The sequence below is a fragment of the Sipha flava genome, unplaced genomic scaffold (assembly GCF_003268045.1).
Source record: "Sipha flava isolate LNK unplaced genomic scaffold, YSA_version1 194_pilon_pilon, whole genome shotgun sequence".
Taxonomy (NCBI): Eukaryota; Metazoa; Arthropoda; class Insecta; order Hemiptera; family Aphididae; genus Sipha; species Sipha flava.
This window is the reverse complement of record NW_020272758.1, coordinates 284,252-304,733: the sequence shown is the minus strand read 5'-3', so window position 1 is coordinate 304,733 and position 20,482 is coordinate 284,252. Positions and strand designations below refer to the sequence as shown.

General features: G+C 32.1%; 1 protein-coding gene across 1 annotated transcript; it reads left to right on the top strand.

The window, feature by feature from the left end:
- The first annotated feature begins 920 nt into the window (after nucleotides 1–920).
- Nucleotides 921–14,031, top strand: LOC112681701. The gene is made up of 7 exons (XM_025551988.1): nucleotides 921–1,138; nucleotides 2,850–3,207; nucleotides 9,780–10,069; nucleotides 11,640–11,708; nucleotides 11,784–11,873; nucleotides 13,369–13,529; nucleotides 13,898–14,031. The coding sequence occupies exons 1-6, from the start codon at nucleotides 947–949 to the stop codon at nucleotides 13,435–13,437; spliced, it is 1,068 nt and encodes a 355-aa protein (XP_025407773.1). The 5' UTR covers nucleotides 921–946; the 3' UTR covers nucleotides 13,438–13,529; nucleotides 13,898–14,031.
- The last annotated feature ends 6,451 nt before the right edge of the window (nucleotides 14,032–20,482 follow it).

The window sequence follows — 20,482 nt, the reverse complement described above, 5'->3', positions numbered from 1 at the left end:
CGGACGATAACGATATTTTACATTTTCCATCAGTGCAGTGGGTCGTATGATGAACTATCGTTTCACCCGTCAAAAATAACGCATTGTCTCGCGTTGTTAAGTTGTTCCCGTTTTATTTGATAATGGGGTAGGTTTCGTCAAGACAATCGCTGGACATTTGACAGTGCGTTCTGTTACGAAAATGTGATTGTCTTACTTTTATTTTTTCTATTCTCGAGCGAAATCATCGCGTTTATTCCGAGTTATTGATCTGTTTTATTTCATTAGAGCAGAAAACGGATCGTTTGTTTAACCATGGCGCGTTATGTGATTATTATATAAAGACACCGGTACTAAACCGACAACGAATGTCCGTACTGCAAGAAACACGATTTACAACATTGTTATATTATGTTGTTAGCTTAACGATTTGGTTTCACAATAACTGAAAGGGTTGCGTCGACAGCGTTCTGTACTCAAAACAATAGGCGAGAACAAGAGATGTACGCTGAAGCAGCCGCCGCCAAAGCCATCGCGCCACAGGTGTGGCCCTTGTCGAGGAATGCCGTTTAATCGATAATTGAGATCGATCGCTTCTGGTACAAAAGGTGCCGCTCTGCACTCGAGTGCACTGGAAACGTACTGTCGGGGATGAAAAAAATAATAATAATAATAATAAAAAACACAAAACGATCCAATGCACACTACATTATGTGTGTACCTACTCTATTTCAACGTTTCGTGTACATTCTATTGTTGAAAATAACTAGAGGGCTCTCGACATTATAACTTCAGTCGAGGGGTTTTCGAGTGCTTGCGCACGACCTGAACGTTTTTAATCGTCTTATTATTATTATTAGTAATATTTTTTTCGGAAAAAAAAGTAAAAAAATACTAAATAAAAATTGAGCGATATGCAAGCGCGTAGTACCGTTTCCGTCGAATCGTGAGCTGGACACGGGACATCATGTCCGACGTAATGTGTTACGTTGCCAAAATGTTGGGCTTTTTCTCTTTTGCCAGAAGCACCCGCAGAGCTTCGTCAATGTTGTGCTCGTTAATCTTGTGGATTTGCTTCGTTTCATCCGGAGTTTACATGATCGTCTATTACTATGGAAAGAACCAAAACGTTTCGTCCAAGAACAGCATGTACATGAAGGTTGGGTTTTCGTTGAAATTTATCGATGTATTCTAAGGAAAACGTATTAACTTTATATTAACATTATTTAATTATACTTTTTTCTACTCGATTCGTATGCATTTTTTATGCAAAAAAAAAAGCCATTACTTATAATACAGGTATATATCTATACTTCTTTCAAGACAAATCAATTTTTTCATTCATATTGAGAAGTATATTATATATTAATTTGAAATAATTGTATAAGACGGCCTATGATTTTTATTTTATATTTTGTAAAAAATATAACCATATAACGATTTATTATCAGATATAGGTAATTAATTTTGGAATTAAATAAATATTTGTTATTTAGATAAAAAATGAAGATAATACAACAAAAATATATTTAAATAAAGATAAACGATAACTAAATTCTTATCTAAATAAAAAAAAAATAAATTTTTTTTATATTTTAAAGTCAAACCTTTTGAGAGTACACCTAAAATAATACTACTTAATACTTCACTATTATTTAAACACAATCTATATGTTTGAACTAATGTTGGTAGTAAACATTGTTATTGGTTATACACAGTAAGTATAAATTAACAAACATTTAAAAAATTAATTATAAATATTGTGTAGTAAAATATTTTAAACTCGTAACAAGTTACAGTAAATTGTGACTGTTGTGATCCTTAATTACAGTTTTAGTATGTATTTATTTATTATTATTTATCAATTTATTATTATTTATTATAATAATTTTTATTTGCTAAGATATTTATTATTTAACTACTATATACTATACATGCAATAAATAATGGGAAGTTTTTTTTCTGTTAAAATAATAATATAAGATGCAATTAAATAGGTTAGGTCTGACTAGTTATTCTTACTAAATATAAATAATAATAATAATCACTTTTCCACTAATTTACCAGCCCACCGCTCGCTAACATAACATAACAATTACATTTACTCTGTAATTGAGCATTGGGTCCCGGGCTCATAACAAAAAAGTTAATAATATCCAACATTATTATGTAATTTTTGTTTCCATGATTATTTAAGAATTTAAATTTCAAATATTAATTATCAATAAAATAAATTTACAATACAAATTTGTATTTTCTATTTTTTTTTTTTTTTTTTGTATTTCTCTAGGTAGATGATTTTTTTATACAAGATAATTATTTAGATAATATACAACTATTTAAATAATGATAACGAAATAATTAATTAGGTGATTTATCTAGATAAGTCCCAACACTGAATATATAAGTAGGTAGCTGATGTAGATCGGTCGATCAGCAGTTAATTATTTACGTTTTACAAGCATATTTAAAATCTGGAGTAGCAAATATTATATTAAATATGTCAGCGGAGCTTCATCTACTTAGTTATCTTCTCATATTTTAATTTTAATAAATTTAAGATTGGAATATATCTATTTGATGATCAATATTATTTTAGACAAAATTTTTCAGAGAACTATTCTGCAAAACTACCAAGCAGCCATGTACATTTAGGAAAGTCAGTGTACATTACGATTTTTTTTTTTTTTATCAAGTTATAGTGTTTGTAGGTATAGTTCGTAGCTCTTATATGGATTATATATAAATATATTTTTTTTTTAAACGCAATAAATCGATTAAGGATCAGAGGATGTTGTTCGTGAAAATTAAAATCACCGACGACACTCCGTAGGTAGGTCGGACATTACAAAATGTAATTTCGATTTCAGATGGTTTTCTTCGAAGTGGTTTCAAAATTCGTCGTGGCGACCGTCGGTACATCGGTTTCGGCGGCCAAGGGTCAAGCTTACTTCGATCTCCTGGGCAAGTTCTCCGCATTCGACGAGCTCACATTGGGCGAAAGATTTCCGTCTGACGGGTGCGTGCAAACGTTATACATGCTGCTGGTCGCATCGGTATTTGTACATAATCTCTCGTGGACTTTGGTCTCCGTGGACGTACCGTTTTACGTTCTGTTCGCGTGGCACTTGTATTGCGTGTTCACTATGTCGACATTCGTGCAGTACGTGAACTACGTGAGAATGGTGAGGGAAAGGTTTAAGTCAGTCAATAGGATTTTCAAAAACAGTAAGTCTGCACAGTGCCGCGCGCAGTGGGGGATGATGCCGGTATATGCTCCCCCATAGGGTTTTTTTTTCGGGAGTAACCGAATTGGTTCCCATTTAGCCGAATTGGTTCCCGTTTGAAAAAGGTATTTTATTAGGTATAGCCGAATTGGTTCCTGTTTAAAAAAGGCATTTTATTAGGTATATCTGAATTGGTTCCCGTTTGTGTACAGGTAAAATAAGATAAATTTTAATTTTTAAGATAATTTACTTACAATGTTGAAAATTAAAATCCAGCGGACTAGTGCATAAAGAGCAAGAAACAAATTTTAAAAACTATATTTATGACATAATAATAGTCACAATTATTATATCTATAAGATAGAGTAAAGAAATATAGAAGACTATAGATTACTAGAGACTAGCAAATTATTGTATTTATTATATTTTATTATTTGTATTTTGTATACCTAAGTGATGACTAGTTGACTTCCAAATCAATGATTTAAAATTGTATAAATTTTATTATTTTTTTTTTAACACACATTAACGCACATTATTAATCAAACCTACTTTTAAGTTGATAGTCCTAAGCCTATAAAATTAAGAAGGAAAATGTGCGTCATTAAACGGGAACCAATTTGGCTATACCTAATAATATACCTTTTTCAAACGGGAACCAATTTGGCTATACCTAATAAAATACCTTTTTCAAACGGGAACCAATTCGGCTATACCAAATAAAATAACTTTTTCAGGCGGGAATCATTCGGTACCAACCTTTTTTTCATATTCTTAAACGTTTAAAAATTGTATTTAAGAAATACGACGGGATAGTCACGGTTAAACGGATTGCGTTAATGAACATACATCGAGATATTCCATTATCTACAGAATAAATTATTGATGAATTTAGTGTAAAGCCAGAAGGATGAATTTCTGCCTTGATTGAATTTTTTTTTTTGTATAATAATAAAAAATAAAGATTGAAAATAATAAATTTATATGTATGACATCCCCCCCCATACCAAATTCATGCGCACAACAATAAGTCTGCATAATGCTGTTGTACTCATACACAATACGTATACGATATGTAAACATACCTAACACATACCTTACGTGTACGCGTTCGGACACGTATATATTAATTGAGCGTTAGCTATCAATGAAAAGTAGAGTCGGGCGAGTATTGATTTTTGATATCGAGTCAAGTTGAGTTTTAGTTGTTTCGAGTCCAGTTGAGTTCAACATTTGAGTACTCGAAAAATGTCGAGCATCCTAGCAAAAAGTCATTACTCTGAACAAATTTGAGTTGCTGAAAAATGTTGAACACTCGAAAAAAAAGTCATACATGATAATAAAATATTAAAGTAATAAAAATCTATTGTTATTAATTAATAGCATCAACCTTCAGGTTATTTTCTATTGAAAATATTTGGCTTCCAGTTATTTATAGTTTTAACATTTATTTTCGCTTTTAATTAAAAAAAATAGAAATAAATAAAATAAAAACGGTTATCTTACTATGAACTCATCAAATTAAATATGAGTTACTATTGCTGAAAGGGTTCCCTCTCATGCTAATCAAGCCATTTTATTACATTTTATTGTATCATATAATTTACTTATTATGTTTGTTTATATAGATTGTATATAAAGTTTATTTAATAAAAAAAAAAAAAAAAACATTTATTTTTCTATAAAGTAGTGAAATAAACTGAAGTACACGTTTTAACTTGAAACGAAATTACTCAACTTGAGTAAATTCGAGTACTCGAATTCGACTTGAAAAATTGTACAAAGTCAAGTACTTGTCCATTTAAGTTAAAAGAAACTGAATACGATTTTATGACACCAACATTTCAATAGGTATGCATATTTTTGTTGAGTGCCCACTAACCAACTACTTAGTAATTTTTATGTAATCGATGAAGAGTAGTGTAAATCGTTTAATTTATTTCAATGTTTTTTAAATAGTAAAAGAAAAAAAAATGCGAAAAATGGTTTTTATTCGACCACATAACTAATACAAAAAAAAGACTGTATAGTAAAGAAGTTATTTAATTTTAATCGTACTTAAGCCAAATATTTAATTCCATCACGTATTGACTGGATTAGATATTTTCTGCTCTAAAATGAAAACTATATTGTTGTTTTTCACAAACAAAATTGTATATATTAGGCCGCGTCATTGAAAATATTGGTTATATATAATTTGACTAATTATTTAATGAATATTTTATAAATATTTAAAATATTTACTTTTATTTATACACGTTAACAATAATTAATGAAAATTAAATACAGTTTGTTAAAAACATTACTTTAAATAATACCTAGTGTAAAAAGACCAATTACAAATTAACTTTTTTCGCTAGATTTGTTGCAAAGTTTAATCCTAAATCTTCTAAGTTTAATTCCTGATTCAACTTTGCTTCAATAAATAAAATTGATAAATCAATCAACCGTTCATTGAACATGATTGATTTTAAATTATTTTTTATAATTGATACCTTTGGGAAATATTTTCACTAAATGTCACTATTGTTGGAATCGTATGAAGATTCTCAAACTTATTATAATGTTAGAACTTTGAAGTTGATTGTAAATTTATTCATACAATTTTTTTTTCTTTTTTTTCTTTTTTTTAAGCATTATTTGATTCTGTTGATTGATAAAATAACTTTTTAAGTATGTCATCGATGGATGATAGTCGGAAAATAAATGATTAAATTAAAATGAGAAACAATGATTATAGTATTTGGTAAATTTATAAACGTTCCATTTCATAATCAATAAAAAACATCATGTTTTTGGTTATAACAATATTTTAATTTTATCGACTACGATGAACTTTAATTGGGGCTTCAAATTTTATATTATAATCATTTAAATTTATTACGATATTGTTATTGTGTACCTACCGTATACGTATCTCATAGTATGTATAAATTATAAAGTACGCCGTGATCAGTTACAAAACGCAACGTTAGTATTTTTTTTTTTTTAATAATCTGTACAAGCAACAACTTATAATGGTGTCAATGCAATAATTCCGATATCAATGGAATTCAATGATCGTACCAAGTATCATTGTCATTTGTTATTAACATTATTTACATTTTTTTCCGCTCCCAGTACACCCTAACGACAGGCTACGTTTTGATGAAAAAAATCCATAAATTTATCCATTTTATTTATACTATTTCGACACATAGCTTCTTGTAATATACCAGTCTATGTATATTACGCGAAAAAAAATCTATAATATTTATGCCCTTATCCCGAGCGCAGGTTTTATATTATTATTATTTTTACCCGAGTAAAGGTATAAATATACGTATATACATAGTTACCCAGTACAAATGTTATACGCAATATTTCCAGTTAATATTAATTTTATAACGTTGACGTTATGTTCTTGAATTACATATCGTTATTTTCGAATGGCAATAAAATAAACGATAAATAATAAAACGTACACGAAGTACGACCACTTTGAAAAAAAAAAAACAAAAACAATACTACTGAAATTGGACCATGAAATTAAACGTCAGACGATCAAAATCGTTTTGCCGAAAATAAGCAATGGCCTCAGATATAGACACTCGAAGGCACACACGTACTCGTACAACGCGTTGCTTAATTGAATTTTTCTGTACAATAACACTGCTGCTAACCCTGGCCGCTATATCGATGTGTTCGTTTTCCACCGAACGCCACCATCCCTAATTCTCTCTCCGAGGTCAGTTATTCGTTTTTCGAACGTCAGCCCGTAATTGAACGCGTAAAATTTCAGATGGAAATCATTATCGTAGACGAACGAAATATTTGTTTGTTTCCAGTAGCGGCTCGTGGTAAATATTCCGGAATGACTTGAATTTTTTAACATAAACTCAGTACACCACGAACAAGAAAAACCTTTTTATTGGAAAATTAATTATACTTAATTTATTATTTAGTTAATATTTTTAACTTAATTTAATGTTAAATTTTTTCATAAGCTAATTTAATTCTGCAATTTTTTTTATCACTGAATACCGTCGCTGTACACCGTACAGCGACTTACGACGGCGCGCAATGTCATTGCAAATTATTGTCGTGAACTCAGTTTCAATAGATTCTATAATACGCGGATTATTTTCCTCCGTCCAACAAGTCAAACCATTACATGTTACGATCGATCGGACGTTAGTTTCATTGAAACGGTGACAGTTGTCGAAATCAGGTTCGTAGTCAGGATTTTATTTCAGGGAGGGGGGTCAAGTAAAAAAAAAATAAAAAAATAAAATGTATGATCTAGTCAGATGATAAAGGACAATCATGATTATTATATAACAAATCTATCTTGACTTGGGTAGGTACCTATTAATTATTACTGTGTCATTTCTTATCAACATGGTTATCGTGGAGTTAAGTTTATACGAAGGTCTATCGTTTATGTATATATATATATATATATATATATATATATGCTAACCGTATCATTTTAAAAACACTAGCATTTTTGTCCCACTCAGATTCTAAAAAAAATTTCGTCGATGACATTTCGGAGGGTTTCGGATCCCATGGACCCCCCACTGGCTACATCCCTGGTCGAAATTACTAAAACAGTGGTAATGTAATATTTTGTGGCCTTAAATTTATAATAATAAATGTAGAAAACGATATAACTAACGAGTATCTACATTACTATATAAAATGAAGTCGCTTTTTTTTGTTCGGCATAAACTCTGAAACTACTTATCGGATCGTCGTGCAGTTTTTCTTAAATTAAAGAGGAAATCACAGAGAAGGTTTTAGGCGTAAATTTAGTCAGATAAAGTTAATAAATAATTAGATATTAGTTATATATATATATGGAGCCAAAAATGTATAACATTTCATCAATTGAGAACGGCTGGGCCGATTTAGCTCAAATTTTTTTTAATTGTTTGTAATTGCCAAGAGAAGGTTTTTACGAACATTTTTTTTGAAAAAGTGCTATTGTTTAATAAATCATAGTTTAATTTAATAATTTTTGACCCGGTCGATAACTGCACAATTGAAAATGAATTATTAAATGAACTATTAAAAAACTATAAAAAAAACTATTTAAAAACTATTAATTTAATTTTTGGTATTAAATGACGGGTATTGCATAAGTATTAAACAAAAAAAGATCCCGCAACAGATTTCAAAACAAATAAGAATGTTAGTTCGAAAAATTATTATGTATATCGGTTGATGATTAAACGCGATCAGGACAAAATTATTCTACGATATCATGAGCTTCGTCAACAATTCATGGTCGAAATATATGTAAAGATAGAAAGCGAACGCTTTTGCTACTTGCGATTTAATCAAAAAAAGCTGCGTGCAGAAGATTCTCAAAACAATTGTTAGATATTGGAGATGGGAAAGTTACTACAGATGAAACGGAATGTATAAAATTACCGACCGATTTCTGCACAATCATTTATTCGCAAGATGCTCTCATTGACTAGATATTTTCCAATGTACACAGACAATACACAAATCATGTGTGGCTGGCAGAAAGGGCAATTTTAGTAGTAAAAAATGTGGACGTCAACGAGTTGAATCTCAAGATAAACATTTATTACCAGGAGACATGGTGTCATACAAATCTATAGATATAGTTTGCTATGCTACTGAAGCTGTAAATTATCTAACAGAGTTTTTAAACTCATTGGACTTACCAGGCATGCCACCGCATAATTTACAATTGAAGGTTTGTTCTCCGGTTATTTTGCTTCATAATTTGACCTACCACGGTTGTACAACGGCACGCGATAAGTTGTTAAAAAATCAATGAAAAATGTTATCGAAGCCATAATTTTAAATGGAAAATTCTGAGGTGAAAATATATTATTACCGCGAATCTCTATTATACCCACAGATGTGCCAATACAATTTAAACGCCTTAAATTTCCAATTAGATTGGCATTTGCAATGACTATCAATAAGTTTCAAAGCCAAACAATATCTGTAGCTTAGATTTAAGCACATCATATTTTTCTCACGGATAATTATACGTGATGTGCTCTCGAGCCATCCAGTTTGTGTTGGCGAAAGATGGGATAACAAAAAATATTATACATGAATTAAGAGATAGATATTGTTTTTTACTAATATTGTCATAATTAGCGATGTATATAATTTTAATGGATCAATTTTAATAAATTATTAAAAAAATAAATGTTTGATGTTTTTTCATTTTTATATTTCGTCACCATTCATAGCACTCCATATCTCTTCCTTACATCCTTATCCTTACCCACATTTTTACATGCCTATATTTAATTAGTTATTTTTTTCTAGCAAAATATTCTCTAGAAATAATTTATATGACAAAACAACGTTTGTCGGGTCAGCTAGTTTTCAATAAAAACAAAAATATTTCTATACACTTTTAAATAGGTATTATTTACAAGTAGCTCTTTTTTTTTTTTTTTTTCATGGGAGACGCAGTCTCAAAGTCTCCCCTAACGAGCCGCCCCTGTTTATTTCCGAACGTCCCATGGGTGGTCGGGTCACCGTCGGTTTCCCGTCGCGGTGACATACTATAAATAACGCGTTAATCGCACACAGGTGTCGCGGAGAACTTCTCGCTCGGCACCGAGCGCATGTATCCCAAAGAACTAGTCAACTTGTTCGTCCAACTCCGCGGCCTGACGAACGAGGTGAAAATCTATTACACATACCACGCGATGCTCGTCATCGTCGAATCGGTACTGATACTCATCACGAACGTGACCGCTCTGACGGTCGGCTACATCAACGGCATGCAGGTCGACAATGTCCATTTGATCGGGCACACCTCGATGAGGTTGTTGTTTTTGTTTTACGTGGTCCGGGAAACGCACAACACCAAACTGGAAGTGAGTATTGTCGTGCACAATCAGGGGCTGGTTTTATCACTCACCAAGGGAGGGGCCAATGGAGGTTCAAGAATTTAGTTTTCAAGTTTTTTAAATCTATATAAAATTTTAAATTACAGAATATGATTTCGAGTCCACTATAAGCAAGTCATTTTTTTTTCACAATAGTGACAAATTTTAAATAGTTACATTATTGGTATCAGTTTTAAGCTGAAACCATTTTAAAAATATAGGTATACACATACGATTAACAACAAAAATTAGCCATTTATTTTTGACAAAATATATAAAATACGTACCATATTCATCAATGACGATTTTATAATAATTATTAATATATCAATAGGTATATTATAATACTTGGCTTTGTAAAATAGTTAGCTTAGTCCCAAGGAGAGGGCTAATGCCCCCTTAGCCACCCCCTTAAACCCGCCACTGTGCACAACTGTGCCTGTTTTTACGGTTGGCACGTGTTATCGTGCGCCGACGCACGTTGTCATGCAATAACGCACAACTGTTGTCGTGTGGGGTAGAACATGATTGCGTACGATTTTACTTAATTTTTAACTACACGATTGCATAAGAAGTTTTAAACGTTAATGCCAATTTTCATACCGGTATCGGTGTATACCACATGCCTATAGGAGAGAACTTAAAAAAGTTAGTAAATACTTTGTGTCTTATTGCTTGTATTACCTATGTTAATTGTTAATGATATATAATATATCAGATATAACGAAATTTCGTTGTTTCCGTTATTTAATACGGTATTATCCGAGTTTTAGTAAAATTATTAGGTTATAGATGTTAAGGAATCCAAATTTAAGCATTTTCAAATAATTTATTAACAATAATTTCATTCAAATAGAAACTGTAGATTTAATTTAATTAGTAATTACTTTTCTTTTATTTAGTTATCCTCATTTCATTTATTATTTTATTATTAATTTTTTTTATAAACTATTATAGAACTGTTAATATACGGTGAAATTAGTAAATTTCACAATGTTGCATACAATTTCATACGCAAGTGTAATTATTAATTTTTCTTACCCACCTTTATGTTACCCATCTACAAGCATACACAATCATGTTGCCAAAAAGGACAAACGTACGCAATCGTGTTCTACCCGTCGCGCGTTCCAAACTTTGTTGGTGTATTTGATTCACCCGTCGTACTGTGTCGACAGTGTGCCTGGGGTTTTCGAAAACGTAGGAGTGGTCGTATGCGAGACGAATCAAAATGAATTACGAATATTCGTATTACGTTAATGCAGTTATTTATTTTGCTCTTACGTTTTGAAAAATAACGTTTTTGCGAGTGTAGAAAAACAATAAATGGAAAAACGCACCCTATCTTCGATACGCCCGCAGTGTGTTATAAGTATTTTGTAATAACATTTAATTTTCTTCAAAATACCGTATCCACACTAATCCCGAACGGCTTATTGTAAAATTGAATGTCAATCATAAATATATGTATTACCTACCTTCGTTTGTTTTTCGAATTACAAATTATCGTAAGTAACTAAATTTAATTTTGTATTTTTTTTTTTTTTTACAACCGCAGGCGAATAATACTGCTTTGATTGGTCACGAGGCACTGATTACTACGTCAGATATCACTACTACAAAATATGTAAATATTTTTTCTCTCAGCATTTTTACATTTTTACATTTTAATATTTAAATTGTTGTTTGATGATGTTCGTAGTTGGAAGTTATAGTGTTAAACTGCTGGAACCATCCAATTGTATTTGATGTAAAAGACTTCTTTGATTTGGACTATAAACTCCTTCAGTCGGTAAGGAATTAGCAAAAAAAAACATGTAACAATTATTTCATGGTCATCCCAAGAAACGATAATGTATGAAATATTATTACTGTTCTGTATGAAACTTGTAAATAACAATGCATAACAAATTATGATTCTAGGGGAAGAAGGGTAGTAATCCATTTTGTCAATTGTTTTCCATGTATTTTTTTTATAAGACAGATGATTAAAATTATTAATTCTTAGTTTTAAGATTATTAGTTTTTATAAGAATATGAATCCTTAATGTGCATTTTTTTCAAATGTTAGATGGGTAGGATTTCGGAAAGTTTGTTTTGACCATGATGAAAAATTATTATTAATGTACTGCTACCCTTTTTCAGTACAACCTTCAAATATTAGACGCAATTTGTCCATTATAATTGTATATAGTATTATACTCGTACACCTGTGGTTATTGTCCATGAGCCGATAATAGTTACCATTTTGATTTAAAATTTTAAAGTCTTAAAGTTCTAGAGCCAATATAATAGAACAATTATTTTTTTGGGTCTATTATATTTGTGTGGTTTAATAACATCAAAAACTATCGTAGACACAAATATCAAGATCATAAAATAATTATTTATTGACGTTCAAATCACATCAAATTAATTAATCAATACCAAAATAATAAATTGTATATTAAGTTAGTAAATCTAACGATTTTTATGAACTATTACGAAATTAATATTGTAATAAATTTTAATAACTGATTAATAACTGAGGCGGATTGGCCTATCGGGAAATCGGGAATCTTCCCGATAGGCCGGTCCTTGTTTGGGCCGCTCTATATTAGTATATAATTACCAAAAAAAAGTTTTATTTTATAAAATAAATAATAATTTATTGTATTGTAATTTACGTAAGGTGTAGAAATTCGCTTGAAGTTTATAAATTGTACAACAATTTACAAACCCTGGGTCATAGTAAATTATATAATATTTAAATGTTTGAAAAATTTCGCCATAAATTGTATCTTCTTTTTTTTTATTTATTTTTTTTTATAATGAATAACGATATAACAAGCGTCTAATCATATCATAAATTATAAAGATAATTAATTAATTTTTTGAACCAAGGCTAAACGTATTCTGAAAAATAAAAAACTATTTCTTGAATAATAATTTTAAAAAATTCAGAACAAAATATTTTAAACTTCAGGCAATAACGATGCCATTTTGTTCCGTCGCCTTTAATACTTTTCCTATAATAGTGTATATATAACAGCACGACAACAATTTATATTTATTGCCATCGATATTCAATATCAATATTTTATTGTGCAAATTAATTTTGTATTTAATTAAATCTTGAATTTTTCAATTTTTAATTTTTTAATTTTTTAAAAGTATATTTATCAAAATTGTATAGGCATTTTAAGAACAATGAACTCTAGTTTGAAGATTTAGACTACGTACGCATAAAACACAGTTATTGACTAGTAATTATTTATCTCGAATTATTATAATTATTGTGTTTCTAGATAATCGCATCCGTTGTAACCTATGTGGTCGTTTTGGTTCAAATACAATTGGCGGTTAATGAAATATAACCATTGAATATATGAAGTTTGTGATTTTATTGTGATATTTTAATTTTTTTAAATTTATCAACAATAATAATGCAGTGCAATTTATGAACGATGTAAGTAAAGTATGAAACGGTTTTAGATTATTTTAGTTCGTAAAGTTTGATTTTATTTAGATCCCGACTAATCGAATAACTATATTTATATAACAGCAATGGTTATATAGTAGAAAAATGTAGTTATATTAAACGTATACATATTTTGCCAGTTTAGTTCCGACAGTAGGTACTTATATACATAATATCATATCAGCCCACGTACAAACATATGTTGGTCTAATTTGGATTTGAAATCAAATTGTAATGTTTGAATAATATATACTGGCAGTTATACATTATGTACAATTCTTTGGAATAATACAAAAGACTGTTGAAAATTAGTATTCAGAGTTTTTATATTTACTGTCGTATTATTTATTTCACAGCGCAAAAAACATGACGTTCGTCGCCCTTTTATGTTATATTAACAATGATGTCAGACTAATCGTCATACGCATACCTGTCTCAAAATTCAATCATCGAAAATATTGTTCCACGGGATCGAAAAAGACTATTTCAATCACAGCACAAAATTCTATGTAGCTTTTATTTTGTTGTGTAGATAAAATACAAAAAATTTAAAAATCTTTTTATTTTCATCCTATTCATAATAATCGTATCAGCATAATTTTAAAATATTTGATTTTATAAACATACAATTAGGGCTACAGTAATTGTGAATTTGTTAAACAAACATAATTATCATCGATCAAATGTCTTGTTGCTTCTTATAAGCTTATAAATGTATACCTTGACGTGGTTTTATTCTAGGTTTTTAAATTTTATTATCAATTTTGGAGTTGAACGCTCCATCGGGCTTGTTGAGTTTTTTTCGAGGAAGTTTTTAATTTTATTTACTGTCCACGTTGACGATGATGGAAAATCAAAACTTGGTTATACTAATGCAGTGTATTATATTGTGTTATAAAATTATAATACGAGTACATCATAAATAGAAACATTACATCCAAACGATTCGTTGCGGTTAGAGTTAACTGTTTAAGCAGTGCACTTAAACGAATAAATCTGTTACGATAATAAAATATATTTGTAAACTTATTTGAAAACAATACTTTAAAAGCTTTCAACAAAATCAACTATTGTTGAATACTTAATTATTACAGGACCAATGCACTGTGAATTACAGTGCACAATATACACATACGTATGCGTGGGCACAGTAACTTATTATTATATTAAATTACATATGAAAAATGTTATTATTAAATATAACATCATAAAATTATGATGCAATAATTTGTTTTCAAATTAAAAGAATAAGCTGCGAGTTACGGAGAATGGATATTTGTCTCGTTTCCCTTGTACCTGGGAAAGACATCTACGTCTCTTTTATAAATGTAAACATTACACGGGGTACATTAGAATTCGGTAAACGATACTGAACCTAGTTTGACTAACCACATAGATGGATGTAAATGAGTGTATTTGGATTTTAAGTGTTTGTAATTTGAATACTCCATACAAAAGTTTCAGTTCACAGTTTATTAAAACGAAATATTTTACAATACTTAAGTAGTTATTAACATCAACATTAATACGTCAATACAACATACTCCTTGCTGCATTTTAGTTCTTCAAATATAAATTTGCATAATCTGATGTTATCGTTTATCCGGAAATTTATATATTTTCAGACGAATTTCACATCGTCATTGATCACTATGTTCGATCAATGACATTTTTCAATTAATTAGCAAAGTGTACAGCAGTGTTACCCAATCTTTATGCTGAGGCGACCCATGAATGTTCTTTTTATTGAATAGACGACCATCGAAAAAAAGCCTAGTAAGTTTTGATGTAATAACATTACTAATAATTTTATTTTAAGGATTTTAATCTTATAATTTAACGCAGTACTGCCACACTTAATTCTGATAAATGTAATTATATTTTGATAGTTAAAATATTTTTCTTGCCATTGGTATACGAACAGTTATTAAATTATTTTGTGACCTAATGTTAGGCCGTGACCCTTAGGTCGGGAAACACTGGTGTACAGAATAGTATATAGTTTGCCATCCGGTCCATACACAGGAATCGTTTAAGATGGTGTGTGAAGGGGTTCAAGATTATGTACATCAAGTTAGGTTATTAAGTCGATAAAAAAATACATGTTGGAATATCCATGATCAAAAATATCATGATCGAAAATCGATACATGTCAACAAATGTTTGAATAGTGACTATTCGGTGAAAATTTGTTCTAATCAACTGCTGCATTTACAATGATAATCGACAGCACGTGGAAATATTCAAAAGATAAGTGCGTCAAATCAAAAAAACTGGCTTTGTTAAAACAAAATTAGACAACTATGTATAAACAATCAAGTCAGTTCATTTTTTATAGAATGAGGCCTACATTTTTAATAAAAATTATATGTAAAAAGATCTTCAATGTGATGTATAATTCCTCCCCTCTTGTTTACGATAAGACAACTGTGACGATGCCTCCGGTGAATCATATTGTTCGCGTTTTTATTATTTTTATCGTTCGGATCGCTTCGGCTAATTGATTACTCCGACGGCAGGTACAGTGTTTTGTGTATGATATTCAGCAGTATTATTCGACACATATATTATCCTTCGCAAGCAAACGACCTCAAGCGATAGAAGCAATATGACGGAACTGGTTTTTCAATAATTTCATTACCGGGCCGTGTTTTAAAAATCAATAATCAACAGCACCCGGGTCGTTTTATCACTTTAACGAGGCTGATCGCTCGCCGAAAAGGTAACAAGAATAAAAAAAAAAAACAAGTGTAATCACAGCGAAAAAGGCGTTACGGTCATCAGTGTGCGACAAGAGAAAAGTGTACCTAAACGATGATCGTCGTAATCGAATCGTCGACGTCCGAAAGAGCTGCACGTGACCGCGGTCTAACCGCACACTGCAGCTGCCTCGGTCGTAAACACGCGGTAGGCAAGCGCTCGTCTCACTGCAACAGTTGTTACGGACGGAGATTTATCGTTTTTACGGTTTCCTCTCCTTCTCTCTCCTGTTCATCCACCGATCGGTACTTGACGACGTCGGGCAATAACAAAAACAACACGATAGCGCACGCATCGGAGAACGTGCGCGCACCTGCCGCCACCGCTCGCGCGTGTTTAGAACGCCTCCAATTTTTACCCGTCACCACCGCCGCTGCCGCCGACCGCGTACCGATAATCGGCCGACAATCGTATTTCAACGTTGTATTATTGTTGCGACGGACATCGGCGGCACAGTGGATTTAGTTTTCCGGTCCGTCGGTCGTGCGGACGGGTGTTGGACTGTATCGTGCGCACGTGCGTTAGGCTACTGTCGCAACAGCGGCATCGGCATCGGTCGTCCGATAACTTTCGTCAGACGCCGACTGATAAAATCGCCTCCGATAGTTGTTCATTTGCACAATGCGATGACCGCGCAAATCATAATTCATAAAACCGTCGTCGCTTCATTATAGTCCAGTTGTTAAATATTTGTCAACGAAAAAGCGAAAGTTTCACACGAACGTCTTCATTTTGTGTTTTACCCGCAAGAGTATGGAGAATCCCATGCTCGTAACGGGATGAAGATTTTTTCAATCACGCGAAAATGATTAAATCAAATTTTTATCTGTTTATTGGAAAATATTAGAGAAAAAAATCCAAAATTGGTCTGAAGGTGATCCGATTACGTCGATCGATTCGGCCGGTTAAAACGGACGAAATTGGATGTCGTCCGGTGAACATCGATGCCATGACCGTGACCGTAGCCTTAGCCGAGCGCGCGTCGCACGCATTGGCAGATATCTAGGGTGGCTTGGGGGAGACTTAGCCCTCCTGATAACAACTAAGACCCCTCAAAAATTTTTGTCAAATTTTAAGAAATATTTTTTCCAAATATACATCGTACATTTCAAATATTGAGAAAATGTTTCTTATAATATTATATATATTCAGGACCGTATTAGCCCATAGGCACTATAGGCACTGTACCAAGGGTCTACGAATATTTTTAGGCATACGAAAATGTGTGGCTACGATTTTTTTGTAGTATGCAAATTGGTACAAAAAATTTTTTTTTGGTTTTTAACAATTTATATTATACATGTTTTGGATTAAAATTAATTTTTTTAACATTTGCTAAAATTATTATCATATAAGAGTTTAGATGTTGTAAATATTATTGTTTTTAAAAGTTTAACATTACATGAGATTCAACACTTCCTCTTCCAAAGAGAAGGTTTCTTAACCATTTAAATACTGGACTACGACCCTGCAATGATTAGGGGCCTAGGGCCTATGATAGTGTTAATTCGGACCTGTATATATTATATACCTATACAACAGCAATTTACATAGTATTTATACAAAATGCCACAAGTAGCACTCACTTTGGCTGTTAGCTATGCAACGCGTGAGCGTAATTTTTTCAGCTATGCGTAAAATTAAGTCATGGGTGAGAACTTCTATGCTCCAAGATCAATTTATTAATCTATCTGTTATTTACATTGAAAAAGACCTGACAAAAAGTACTGAAAGTGAAGATACTTTAAATGAATTCTCAAAATCCTCCAGAATACTGGTTCTAAAATAAAATATCCATTACTGTTATTACCTATTATTATTCATGTGTTAATTGTCTTTTATGCGTTGCATAATTTTGTAGTATCAATAAAAAAATAGATTTTTTTTTTTTTTTGAAGGAAATAAAATTTGAATATAATATTTATAATTGGTAAATAATTGAACTCTTAAGGTGGCGTGAGGACGAAGCCCCCTGCTTTTTAGATATATGTAAATAATTTGTACCCCCCCCCCCCGAAATTTTCAATGGATATCCGCTTATGATCGCACGTACTCGGAAATCGTGTCGGATCGTGGGTGCGCCTGGTCCGAGTGATTCAGCGCCACCCGGACGCTTTGACTTTCCCGAAACGTCAAACTTACCCGTTTGTACGCGCACCGCGTCCTACCACAACGACCCGTACGTGCGTGCGCTTGCGCGGCCACCGGAACATGTGATTTGCACCTGTCGGCACCTCGTGCACGCACACCGTAACGCGCGTACTTCGCCGGAGACTTTACGGTGGAGACGAATCGGAATAAAACGAAAAATAATAATAATAATATTAATAACGAAAATCCAAGATGGAACGGCTGAAACGTGCTCGGAGAGGGATCGCGTCCTGCGTTTACTATACTCGTACGTATACCCATAAACCGTACTTGTTAGTCGGCGACCGATGTTTGTAAACCGCATTGTCGCGCGTGATACAAATACGAGTGCGTACGCAACGTACAATCCCATCAACCCTATGACGTCCGCTACCCTTACAGGTCTCTGGTGCAGGTGCAGGTATCGGCGCGAACGAATCGGAAACCGATCTGTAATCGATCGTTTTCGGTTCGGTGCGTGCGCGCCGGGGTCGTTTCTATCGCGTCGTACGTCGGTCACCGCCGTCCACTGTTACATTGCACGTATATCATTATAATTATTATTACTAGGCGATTATTGTTGAGATGAGAAAGAAAGGGGTAAAAAAACCGCTCGGGACACGGCGCTTCCCCTGGTAAAATGTGTACGCTTGCATACCAACCTGATATGTGTTATTCGCGTGATCTCGTGTTCGGTGAAAAAAGTGTCCTGCGTGTCGCGAGGGTTGAAACATAGTGGTATCTCTGTTCGTTAGCTCACGGTATGATTTATTCCGGCGTAACAACGGTGTACGTGGCAAATCACACGCGTTATAAAAGGGTACACCGACGTCGACTGTTGCACTCTTCGCACGCCTTTGTACCACGCACCCGATTACACGGTTGGCAGCGGAACGCATGTGCGTCCAAAACTATTATCACGGTATTTCGGTCTCGAATCGAAAAACCGTTTTCAAAATTAATGGTTGAAATCCATTTTTAATATTTTCAAAGTAAGAACGTTATAATCATTCGGTGTACGACGTACTACAAATGGGATATGCCCAAACGGACGGATTTTAATTATTTTCCAATTGATACGATTACCTGTTTGGAACTCGATAAAAAACGTAATAATTGAGTCTATTATGAAATTATTTTATTTTTAAGATTTTCATAAGATAGTTTCATAACGATCTAAGGATTTTCGTCATTATTTTTCAATTAATTTATAATGTCAATATTTTATGAGTAAATATTATATATTATGCATAATATATAATACCAAAAATATATAGGTTATACTTAGTATAATCTATAAGTATATTTTATTAATAAGTTATTTGTGATGTTTAGTAGTACAGATATATACTCGTATTATATTCGTGGTTTTTAGGATTTTAGAATAAATATGGTTTAATTGATTGTCAACGGATCATGATATAATGTTATGCAATGCATGGTAATGGTTCGCGATATACCTACGACCTTAAGTGTACATCGCCACCGTTCTATCATTGTACAGGTACGACTATTACTGAAACTGAGATTCAACAGTAGGTATCAGGCAGTGGCGTATATAGGAATTAATTTCGGGGGGGGGGGGGGTTATGAAAAAATATATACTAAATGAAGGTTATAAATTAACTTATTTTTAATAACTATGAAAATTAGAATACATAAATTTAATTACAGGACAAAGTCTAATTTTCGAGGTAGATTTGCAAAATTATTTATCATTTCTTCAGTGTTTATTGAAATACTTCGATGAATTGACATGAGATAATCCTGTTAGTCGATTTTCGCTTGTACTATTTCTCAAGCACAACTTCAATCTTTTCAATATCGAAAACGATCTTTCCGATGACGCTGTTGAGACTGGTTAAGTTACTAATATTGACATTAAGCACCATATATTTGGAAAAAAATCAACGGATAGTTTATTCAAAGTATCAATAGCAAATTTGGATTTCTGACAAACCACGGAACATTTGCAATTATTCTGAGGACTTTGTTTTGGACAATTTGCATTTTTTTGATGTGCGAGGATGCACAATTACCCCATACCGGGC

Bases quoted from the DNA above. Each gene is read 5' to 3' on its own strand.
- LOC112681701 (XM_025551988.1), top strand. From the start codon at position 947: ATGTCCGACGTAATGTGTTACGTTGCCAAAATGTTGGGCTTTTTCTCT. The intron at 1,139-2,849 runs GTTGGGTTTTCG...TTTCGATTTCAG, and splicing joins AGAACAGCATGTACATGAAG to ATGGTTTTCTTCGAAGTGGT. The intron at 11,874-13,368 runs GTAAGGAATTAG...TTGTGTTTCTAG, and splicing joins ACTATAAACTCCTTCAGTCG to ATAATCGCATCCGTTGTAAC.